The following is a 12,299-nucleotide window of genomic DNA, read 5'->3' on the forward strand; positions in this document are numbered from 1 at the left end:
CAGACTCCCGAATTAGTTTTAATGTTAAACTGCTGTTACAGTAATACGATCTTACTGCGCGTTGAGCGGCGTCTTTGGCTGCAGCCCCTCACTTCTTTCGCCCTAATGTTCGTCATATTTACACTGTCTGAATATGTGCGATTCACCATATAGGAAATATTAAGTGTGTGTGAGCAAGTGAGTGATTTCAGACGCGGCTTCATCTCTCTTGTCTCTTTTATCTTAAATCATTTATAAAAGCAGCGCGCTGTTGTGACAACGTCAACCTCGGAAGCTTAAAAGAAAACAAAATGGTTTGTCGCCTCATCACTGCGCGAAAGTAGCGCAGCCAGCTAATCTTCTTCATGCGCTTCATCACTGCACACCGTTAACACAGTCAGGTAATCCCTGTTTCTGAGTATGATATTTCATCCACGTGTTTGTAATTCATTTTTATCATGTCTGCATATAACAATTGCGTCATAGCTATTGATAAGATCACTAAATAGCAGATATACAGACAGTTATTGAGAAAATGCACGTTTATAATATTTAAAGTGGGTATAATCACTGTAACAGTCGCTATTGGAGATATATTGTAAAAGTGAAGTGTTTAGCTGTATGGATTACGTCATGATGTCTGAAACATTAGGAGAGAGCGAGTCGCGCGCCTTTATTAAAACAAGGAAGTAAAAATTTAAAATCATTTGTGAAGAATTGTTGAATTATTTATTGTAGAATGAGTGTATTAATACATCGAAAGGAAATAGGGTCTTAAACACACGTTTAGGGTCAAGTTGAATCTGGTGTCGGATGTGTGTTTGAAAACACGTGTGTGTGTGTGTGTGTGTGTGTGTGTGTGTGTGTGTGTGTGTGTGTGTGTGTGTGTGTGTGTGTGTGTGAACCCTGTACTGCTCAGCAGTGTGAGTCTCACGAACACTAAACATGCTTTTATTCTACTTAAAGTGTATTTCAACATGACGAACTGCTGTAGTGTATTTATTTCTACTCTTTGTTAATGTACACGGCAGTATTTTGTACTGTGATAACTGTAGTAAACAGTATGGTACTTTAATAATCACTATAGGTTACCTGATCCTTGATCACAAAACCAGTCTTCACATACCAGAAGTTTGGTTTCTCTTGAAAGTCTTTCATGAAGTATTATGCATAGAACAAGAGGGATTGAGAGATTTGTGTTTAAATCAAACATGTGATTGAAATAATAACTGACATTTGGCAAGTTATACATTTTTCTTCTCAGTTTGTTTGTTCCGTGAGAATGAAACCCATGACCTGTGTGTCGCCACTACTACAGTGAATACACAAACACATCATCTACAGCTACAGGAATACATTATAATAACTTAATATTGCACAAGTGTTGTCTTAACCCGTGCGTCCTACAATGTTTCAGGTGGTCATCAGAAGTCCAGACGGACGGCTTTGGTCTTTCTCTGGGTCACGCTGTGCAGACTCTCATATGTTCTTCATGCCTGGAGTGTCCGTATGGATCCCACAGGACACAAGTACTTCGGTTCTGTGGATTATGTTATATTTGCTTTGCTGCTGATAGCCTCTATGGCCATCGGGCTGTACTATTCCTTCACCGGAGGGCGTCAGAGGACCACGCAGGAGCTTCTGTTGGCTGACGGGAAGATGAAGTGCCTTCCTCTCTCTCTGTCTCTCATGGCCACTTTCCAGTCGGCCGTGGCCATCATTGGCACGCCAGCTGAGGTCTACACCAACGGCACGCAGTACTGGTTTATAGGCTGCTCTTATATTCTGGGTCTCTTGATACCAGCACACATTTTCATCCCTGTGTTCTACAGACTTCACCTCACCAGTGCCTACCAGGTACATTGTATTATTGAATATTATATTTACATTACATTATTCTGAAGCAGTGGGTTACAGTGCATTTTATAACAGCTAACAGTGTTGTGGCACGACATTAAAACCCTGTAGCTGTTATTAAATGCACTGGAACACACTGCTTCAAACGGCTTATTGCTCTTATTGAAGCAGGGCTCTAGAGTGCGACTAATTTGGTCGCACATGCGACCTTATTTTTCAATGGTGCGACTTAAAATTATCAGAGGTCGCACCGGTGCGACCAGCCGTTCGAGGGGAAAAAAAAGTCTCCGCAACCCTCAAAGTCTTCCTGTGATTCAATAAAAAACACACATTAGACCCATATCGTGGTCTAAACCAATCAATGATAGTGAAGGGCGGACCCCCCTCTGATTGGCTGTGGTCCAGATATTCCTGCACGTGAGTGTACCACAGGTCGCATTAACTATAAATTCTCTGTCATTGACGGATTTTTCACCCGTGACGGAAAAATCTGATGGCCGCCCGTCATTTTGTCGGATTATAATGAGGGCAATTTGTAAATCCCCATTTCCCTTCAGCGTGATATGCTCGAAAAGCGACCTGCGTGTTTTCACCTGTTATTGTTACTGACTTGACATACGCGTCGGATGTCGCGCTGGGACGCGGGAAAGACAGTTGACCTATCAAAGTAAACCACATAACATGAAGAATGAAGGAGTATTAATGCACATTTCCGGCCAGTCCTGTGTAAACTATGTCACGAAAAGTTTTTTATACAATGTTTTCGTGAGTTGACGGAGCTCACAGTCTGCAGCACCAGGAGTTATCACCGCTCCGCTCCTCACGCGAGCCGGACCGCGATCGCAAAACATACAAGAGATGATCAAAAGTCTAGATAAACACACGATAAACAACGTAAAACTTGCTTCACTGCTTATTATTTGTTGTCCGTAATGTTTGCTAATTTCTTGTGTAGTGATAATGTCAGAGCTCTCGTTCTTTAAATGTGCGCTGCACCATTTTCATTACTTTCGTTTTATTCAAATGGTTCGGTACAGTATTTTTATAGACTTCAACACTAGGATTTTTTTAAATAAATTGTTAATACAGTAAGTCTCTCACCGCTGGAAAGTGACTTTTTCTTGTGATACTGGACTGTTGTGCTTTTAATTTCATCATTGACCTTTAAACACGATTTACTCCAAATTCGTTCCTGAAAATCACAGCGCTTCAGTCGACATCAGCCATAACTTTTGTTAAATACACAAGATATGAGCAAAATAAAAAGTGATTTGGAAAGGGCTTGAATATGGTATCAAAAACTGTAACGGCTTTATTGGGCATTCGGTTGTATCACAATACAACAAGTTCCGAGACGCCAGTACAGCGTGATGACGTCACGAACATACAAATTAGCACCTAACACCACCTTGAACCATAATGACGGGAAATAACAGATTATGACGGAGTTTTTACGAGCATGTTAGTCAAAATGACGGACAAAAAAACTGTAGCGCAACCTCTGGTGTACGTTTGAAAATGCGTGTGCTGCAGTGAGACAGAGAGGTTAGGAGACTAATGCTGTTAGTTAAACAGAGTGAATGTAGAAGGGGATGATGAGAGAAGATGAAAAGAACAATTCACAACTTTTTCGTAAATTATGTTAATTTAAGGCCTGATCCGTCCAAAAATCATAAGCAATGCTCCGACACGGAGCCTTCAAGCCCTTGTCCATTTATCTTTAGATCTTTTAAGTTTAAATTTCACTTCACTGAAGCACTTTAAGTACAAACACTATTTCAGTAAGTTACCTTTCTTGTAAATTTGTGCTTCAAATAAAGAACTTAATGTTGAACATTTGGACCCATATGGACATTAAACAAAAGTGAATTGATCAAAGCAGGTAAATGTTAAATGCGATGCGGTCTAAAATTTGGGTGCACCTAACTTTTGTGCTGGTGCACCCAAGAAAAAAAGTAAGGTGCACCAGTGCAACCAGTGCAAAAAGTTAGTCTAGAGCCCTGAAGGCATATTCCATATGCGTAGCAAGGTTTCATAAAATAAAATAGAGTAAATATAATTATATTTAGGCTGGTCAGCTGTTATAAATCGGGGTATTTTATTAAGGTTTAGAACTTGGCTCAGCCAATCAGAATCATGGATCAGAACTGAGCCTTTTATAATTGCAAGGCTAACACAGTACGACTAGACAGCTAGTGATATGTGTGCCGTAAAGGACGGACGAGACAATGTACATGCAGTATATATTCAAATGTGGTACTTCAACCAAACATTGTGTGATTGATGTTTTATTCTCATTCACAGTATTTGGAGCTGCGCTTCAGTAAAGCCGTCCGTATATGTGGCACAGTCACCTTTATTTTTCAGATGGTATGCGTCACCTGCTTTTTCTTTATCGTGAAAAAAGTGTCCACATTAACATATTCATCACATGACATGGTTGGAGCAGTTTGTTTGTGTCTCTGCAGGTCATTTATATGGGTGTTGGTATCTACACTCCCGCTCTTGCACTGAATGCAGGTGACTATAAAGAGAAATGCATCGCTACCATGACTCTAACACAATACGCACAGTGAAAGTCTGCCTCTGTTTGTCTCTAGTTACAGGTTTTCATTTGTGGGGAGCAGTTTTGGCCACTGGATCAGTGTGCACTGTGTATACAGCACTAGTAAGACAACAGTCATGTGCTGTGTTATAATGCCCCTCACATGCACAGTAGATTGTGAAATGGAGTTGTTGTGTGTGTGTTTGTCAGGGTGGACTGAAGGCGGTGGTGTGGACGGATGTTTTTCAGACAGTGGTGATGTTCACGGGTCAGCTGGCCGTCATCATCGTGGGCGTACAGCAGGCCGGTGGTCTGTCTGATGTCTGGGTTAAAGTCAGAGATGGCGGCCGCATCTCACGGATCGAGTATGTTCACTTTGAAGTCGACTTGCTTAATGCACAGCCTGATCCATGAACATTATTTTTCACGCAAATGATGTTAGGTAATCCTTCATGTAAAACTTGAGTTGTCATATACACACCACGTTATTGTTCATTCAGCATCTGATGAACTTTTTATGACCCTATGATCCCCACATTAAACTTGATTTTGGGGTGAAATGTCTCTTTTGACTCATTTCGTCACATGCAGTTTTTGTATGATGTGTAATAATTCTTATTATCAGCCTGATTATTTCGTTACAAGGTCGGACCAAATCAAATAACATATTCAAAACAATGTCATTTCAATTTATTCCACATATAGTTTTTCTACTGAAGACAAGACAAGATATTTCAATAAACGTTTAGAACCAAACAACATTGGATGAACTCAAAACCACCGAGACATTTCTCAAAATACCAAGAAATAAATGAGGGTGAATAAATGATGACAGGATTTTTATTTTTAGGTGATCTATCCCTATAAACCAAACATTTTGCAGTGATTTCTTTATGGACATCTTCACAAAATGTTTGCGGTCATGGATCCATACGTCTCTTGACTCTCTCTGTTGATTCAGTCTAGATCCAGACCCGACGGTGAGACACACGTTTTGGACGTTAGGGGTCGGAGGAGTGTTTCTGATGCTCTCTCTGTATGGTGTGAATCAGGCGCAGGTCCAGCGGTACCTCAGTTCTCGTACAGAGAGAGAAGCTGTCAGGTAAGCATCACTTCACCAAAGTACTGAAGTGTCTCTGACGATCTTTGGATAAAAGGTTAAGATGTGTCTCTTGCAGGTCGTGCTATATGGTGTTTCCCTGTCTTCAGGTGGCTTTAACACTCAGTTGTTTAATGGGACTGGTCATGTATGCGTGTTACGGCGATGAATCGAGGCCTTACGTCAGGTCTAAAGACCAGGTTAGCTGAAGTAATACTCAGCGCTTAACCACAAAATAATTGTGTACTCTTTCTAGAGTCATTTTTTTTCATGTCACAGATGGTTCTTTACTTTGTTATGGACATGTTGCAAGACTTTCCTGGACTGCCGGGATTATTCGTGGCATGTTTGTTCAGCGCGTCTCTAAGGTATCATCCACCCCTTATAAATGAACACATGGGTGATTTATTTAAACCATGTGTTGCTACTGTCACCATAGCTCAGCTGTGCTTTTTACAGTTAATCCGATTATTCAAATGGTAATAAATACTACACTTACTACACTTTTGCTAAAATGAAACCGTGGCAAATTTTCATTAGAAACAAGCTCTGTGAATCTAATAAGGCATTTCATGTCATAATTACCCCAAACGGAATAGACAAAAATAATCATGTATTATATTTAGCATTCATGGATGATTGTTATATTTTAATAGCAGCATAGATTAATAGCAGATATTTATCATATATATATATATATTTTTTTTTTAAACATGTTTTTTTTTTATTGTGCATTCCACTTAATATCAGTCAAACTGCAGTTGGTTTGTTTTGATTTAAGACATAATAACTAAAAGAAAATACAGCTAACTAACACAATAAAACATCATTTTTAAACAAAGAACATTTTTAAAAACTCTTTATATATACGCTATATGTGCTTTTTCATTGAGAAACAGTATTTAAGTTTTTTCTTTTAATCTACATTTTACGCTAGATGCAAAACCATTTTCAGTGTAACAAAAGTGTTCAAATAAACAAAAAAGTCTTGATTCAGGATTCACATACAAGCTGGACATGATTGTTTACAGCTCCAAAATATTTATGCTTTATTTACCTTTAAGAATGAAATGTCAACATAAATCATTCAGTAATGTTGTGTTACCACAGCACGGTCTCCTCCGCGTTTAACTCGCTGACCGCTGTGACCATGGTGGATCTGATTAAACCTCATTACTCCATGAGCGAGTCCACAGCCAGTCTGCTGTCTAAGATTCTGGGTGAGACATCATCATGTCTATTTATTTTCATACATATTCTCACATTAGAATGTCTAGTTTCTCATATCTGATTAAATGACATCAGATTAAGCCTTCCAGTAAGCATGTTTTATAATATCTGATTATATTCTCATTCAGCTTTATCATATGGAATTATATGTCTTGCTGTGGCTTATGTTGTCCATTTGATGAACAGTTCTGTTCTACAGGTAAGATTTTGCTTTGTGTACAGTCAGTACAAGTTATTTACAGTCTGTGACTGTATATATTACACACTGGATGGTAAAGTTTTAAGACAAACTTTGATGTTGGCTTGAGGAAGCCTGGCCTGGTAGTAAAGTTTCTCATCGTTTAATAAAAGCAGAACGAGTCTGAAGTGGGTTTCAACGCTTAGGGGCGGATCAAGGACAGGGCTTAAGCCTGACTGAAAATGTAAGAGGTGTCTTAATCTTAAAATACATCAGTGTGATTGTTTTGTCTCAAGATGCCCACCAGTAATGTTTTTCTGAAAAGTATGTTTTAAAAACGACTTAAATATCCTAATTTAACCAAGACTTTGTCCTGTCTTAAGAAAATCATTGTCCGGGAAACTGCCCATTAATGTTTGGTGGTTGTAGAGATAAATGGTTCATAGATAAATAATCAGTAAAATATGAAATAAGATATATATTGTAATAAAAATACAAATAAATTCTTCAAAAACAAAATCGCTAAAAATGTAACTTAAAATATAAATGAAAAAGAATAAAAAGTAGTTCAAAGTATTCATATAGCTACAATAAAACGAAAAAGAAAACGGATGAATAAAGAGATGGATATATAGATTGATGTATGTCTATTGTATATTTGAAAGGCTGCTCTCAGTATCTTTGGGATGGTAGGAGGGCCGCTGTTGGGTCTCTTCTGTCTTGGAATCTTCTTCCCATGGGCTAACAGCATTGTGAGTATATACAGTAGATCTATATGCATCTTCTTTTAACATCACTGGTTATCTGATGGTCAGCGGAGACGCGCCGCTCTTTATATCTGCACATCAGTCCAGCAGCTGTGTTTGTGATCTGTGTGACCGTGTGGTTAAATTAAAGGAAACTTTCCCTTCTGACTCCAGGGAGCTCTAGTAGGACTGGCTGCAGGTCTGCTCATGGCCTTCTGGATTGGCTTTGGTGGATTTTTGGCTCGCATGTCCATCCCTGCAGAGGTTTCTCTCCTCAACTTTACTAACACCGGACCTGATGTTTCTGACAACATCACAGCTGTGACAGAAACCTTGGACTCTGCTTGTAATAAAACCAGGTGATGGCAGAGTTGTTAAAGTTCTCATTTTAGTTTTGTTTACTTTTATCAATATTTTAAGTTCTCTTTTATTTTTTAGATGTTTAGTTTTTGTTTATTATTATAATTCTACTGCTTTTATCTTACTTCCGTTTATTTTTGAGTCAACATTTAAATTTTTCCTTGATTTAAGTTTTTCCAATAATTTCACGGTCAATATTTTATGTGATTTCAATGAACTGGAACATTTTCAAAGTTTCAATTTGAGTAAACTAAAATAACCTGTGGTTGTACTGCACCAATGGTGGTGTGATGTTGAATGTGTTAAGATCATTTTCTTTTTTATATTTTTAGTGGACCTTTAGGGCTGCATGGGCTCTATTCCCTGTCGTACATGTGGTACAGTGCGGTCAACTCCTCTACCGTGGTACTCATAGGACTCATTTTTAGCTTCATGACAGGTACAGAAAGAGCCTGATGGTGTTTATACATAATGAGACACATGACACAATCTACATTATAGCACATGTACACAATAATTCACTTGATCAGCGCTGTGAAAAGTGTAAATGAGTGTTCACATATGGTTATGATTCTATCACAAGGTCCGACTAAAGCATGTGACATCACCTCCGGCACAGTTTATCCTGTGGTGGACAATGCACGATCACTTCTTCAACATCTTTTGAAGCCCAGCGTTTGCTGTAGTTCATCTCCAGAGCTCAGGGTAAGATTGTAGAAAGGTATTACTATGAAATGCATTGTTGCTTTTGTGAGGTTTTATCATTGCAAAACTGCTTCCAGCAGATGGACGGACATAAGGAAGTTAACGGCATCGTAAAGGAGGAAAGTCCTACAGCTCAAGAGAGAGAAACGTTTCTTTCCTCACACCCAACGTCTTGTGTTGAGCACGAGACTTCAGTGTAGAACAATGTATGTCACAGCAGTATTCAGATTATTCTGTAAACTTACACTATAGATATTGTAGGTATTTTGTACATTAATGATGTAATAAATTACAGGGTAGTGTACATTTTCAGTCAATCTGTAATTCTTTTGGTCATTTATAGGAAAGGTTCATATTATGCTCTACAGTACGTGCATTTCATGATGTATCCTTTTGTGTTTATAGCTGATGTACTGTATATAAAAGCAGAGGAATCCTCTTTTTACCAAATACTCCAGATGCCTTTAATGGATGAATCTGAATGATGAGGATTTTTCATGCTTTCAATAAAGGCATATATGTGCATCATTTATGGCTGCCGTCAGTACTCTTAACTTACAGAGAAGAGGTCAAATATGGTCATTTTAGGATACACACGGGTGGTTTTGACATTGTTATCGTCTAATTATTTCATTTGATGCCTTATGTAATTGTGTTGTATACAGGGTTGTTATACAGGGTTGTAACAGGGTTGTTGCTTTCATATATTTAGGCCTTCAATTGCACAGTTAGGAGAATTTCAATCAAAATGTCTGATTCTTCCTGTAATTACAGTCAAAAGAAATCTCAAGACAAGAACGATTCAACCCAAAAATAGTTCTGCTTGTGTTTCATGAATGAGGCCCATTAATTAAAGGGACAATACAAGTTGACTTGAAAGTAACACAAAATGTGTTGTCCCAGTAATAACACATATCTTGTTATTCTTAACAACACTAATACTTTACTGTACCTATACAGCAGCTCTCATTCATCCTCATCTCTTCTAAATGCCAGACGTGTTCATTTTGATTTACAGCATTTCATTTGATCACTGTGTTATTTGAGAGATGTGTTTTATTTACACCTTGCTTTTTTATTTCAATGTGATATTTCTTTGCTTTAGTAGTGTAGAATGCTGATGGAAACAGTCCGAGGGTTCACCAAATAGCCCATATGTGATGTGATGACACAATAGAGTACGACAGTGCTTTTGGTCAAGCCATGATGCAAACACCTGGAAGAGCCAAACATGACGTTTATGACATTCTTTGCATAGCATCCGTTAACCGCCCAGAAAAACCACCTTCAAACTAAACAAGAGTAAACATATCCAACACAATCACCCTTTCATTTGCCTGTGTTGTCGTCATCATCGCTGTGGACTTGCATTGAAAATAGATGTTTTACAGCAGTATGTTTTGCATGGATAAGCCAACAGAAATATCTTATAGAGCAATCATTTTATAGCTTAAATCCAAGAGTATCTAGGGTGGTGTAGATGCCACAGATCCTGTTTTTATGCTTCCTTAATTATTACCTTCAATCCTTTGGTTTTGTGTTGCAACATGATGATACTGTGTTTTAGCCCTTATACAGTAAGTTTGGAATTCAGTTGTTTGGAAATCTAACAAATGCAACCAGACATACTTGTATTCATGGCATATATTTTATATTTTTTATATCATTATTTGTAGTACATAGATACTTAACACACATATAAGAAAAGTGACAATGAACCTGCATTAAGTTTGAGGTCTAAAAAGTTCAAGTTCATTTTATTTGTACATCACATTTACAACAGCCACCAGGCTGAACAAAGTACTTTACAGGAGAAAACATTTATTCTATATACGAAGACAGACCCTACACAAATGTAACCCAACCCCATTAAAATTGGCTATATTATTGTAGTCAACAATTTAAAACAACCTGATTAAAAATGGCCAAATCACAGTAGTCAATACACTGAGGAAAAGAAATTAGTTTTTAGCAGAGACATAAAAACAGACAGAGAACGGGCCGTTCTATTCTCTAGAGGATGTGCATTCCAAAGTCAAGGCACTGCCACTGCAAATGCACGTTCACCTCTACCAACTACCAACAATGTATGGTCACAAGATCTTAAGCTTCTGGGTGGGTTAGAGATGAAGAGGTTCAGAGAGGTAGACATGGGCTATGTTGTGTAGGGATTTATATACAATTCTATTCTCTGACAAACCGGCAACCAGTGTAGGGGTCTAAAAAGTGACAGTAAAACTATTAAAACACAAACAGAAAAAACAAGATGTGAATTATCACCCATCATGCAAATCAATTCTGACTTTAAAGGTTTTAGGTGGAATATGAAAAATATACAAATGTTGAGTATGTGCAAAAGGTGATTTGGAACCTTTACTGTATGTTGTTCTCTTGTTTGTTTAGGGAGATGCTTGAATGTTGTTGACAGTTTGTTTCCTTGATGGTTTTTTCCCAAAAATATGGATTTTACTGATATGCAAACTACTGTAGAGACTGGTGGAGGGTAAGTCTGGAACGTTGACAGCTTTGCTGACTAACAGGAACACTGTGGTTTTGATACGTTGTGTTTCTCATGCCATACACCCCTGAATCACAAAACAACATTAAACACTTTCTCTTATATTCATTACACGGGTGATTCTCAATAGAAAATTCCTTCTCAACTGTTTAATAAGCTTCCCAGGTTGAGACTTGAATGGCAACAGTACGATTTTGAAAATGATTTGTTAAAACATAACATAGAGTTCCTTTATTTGGTATGCTTTTAATCTCAACATATTTCTCAAAGTTACATATGGATTGCATGGTTTTGATGGATTTACTATTATTCAAAACAGGAAGAAAATCTGAAACTTTTGATAGGGAGTGTGTGTAAGCAATATACAGTATAATGTTCTGCTCAAAAGTTTACACACCCCTTGCAGAATCTGGAAAAAGCTGAATATTTGGTAAAAGCAAGAGGATTTTGTTTTATTTTTAATTGAGTCCTGCTCTGAGCAAGTTATTTCATTTGTTCAATATTAAAGTAAAGTTCACACACCAAAGAATAACAGAATTTCAAAGCAAAGTTTGTGGAGGACCTGGATGATTTTTCTTAAGATCAGTGGACAGTGTAATGATTCATGACAAACAAGAAACTGTTAAACAACTATGACGAAACAGAAAACTATCATTTATTGTGCAGGACCAGACAGTATTAAGAATCAGGGGCGTATCAACCTTTGCTCTGGGATATTTTTAGAAATTCTGTTGTTATTCTTTGGTGTGAACTTTATGTAAAACATTTCTTTCATGAAATCACTTATTTTCAGCTTTTCAAGACTGTGCAAGGGTGTTTTAACTTTTGAGCATCACTGTGTGTGTATGTATTTATATATACATACATGTCATGATTCCGCTATCATGTCATGTTTATTCTTGTTCTTGCAGCGGAGTCATGGCATAGCCTTAAGTTGTGTGGAGGGAGAGATAGTTTCCCTAGGAGCCTTCTATACTCTCTCTCCGTGTCTCGTCAGTGTTTCCCGCCATCTCGTTTCCTTGTTACCTTCCCATTAGTGTTTAATTCCAGCACCTGGTCCCTATCAATGATCCTGTGTTTGT

The 12,299-nt window shown here is 37.9% G+C and overlaps 1 protein-coding gene across 3 annotated transcripts; it reads left to right on the forward strand.

The window, feature by feature from the left end:
- The first annotated feature begins 245 nt into the window (after positions 1–245).
- Positions 246–9,231, forward strand: slc5a6b (solute carrier family 5 member 6). 3 transcript variants are annotated; one of them, XM_056768272.1, is made up of 16 exons: positions 246–380; positions 1,397–1,836; positions 4,141–4,206; positions 4,305–4,356; positions 4,437–4,504; positions 4,592–4,746; positions 5,343–5,483; positions 5,560–5,680; positions 5,760–5,848; positions 6,591–6,700; positions 6,839–6,909; positions 7,554–7,640; positions 7,809–7,993; positions 8,327–8,433; positions 8,578–8,699; positions 8,777–9,231. In XM_056768272.1, exons 2-16 carry the CDS (start codon positions 1,489–1,491, stop codon positions 8,897–8,899), a joined length of 1,845 nt encoding a protein of 614 aa, XP_056624250.1. In that variant the 5' UTR covers positions 246–380; positions 1,397–1,488; the 3' UTR covers positions 8,900–9,231. The 3 variants fall into 3 exon arrangements, with proteins under 3 accessions (XP_056624250.1, XP_056624251.1, XP_056624252.1); XM_056768273.1 differs by having other exon boundaries at positions 8,780–9,231; XM_056768274.1 differs by lacking the exons at positions 246–380; positions 1,397–1,836 and adding an exon at positions 2,078–2,720 and having other exon boundaries at positions 4,140–4,206.
- The last annotated feature ends 3,068 nt before the right edge of the window (positions 9,232–12,299 follow it).

Source organism: Triplophysa dalaica, chromosome 15 (assembly GCF_015846415.1).
Source record: "Triplophysa dalaica isolate WHDGS20190420 chromosome 15, ASM1584641v1, whole genome shotgun sequence".
NCBI lineage: Eukaryota > Metazoa > Chordata > Actinopteri > Cypriniformes > Nemacheilidae > Triplophysa > Triplophysa dalaica.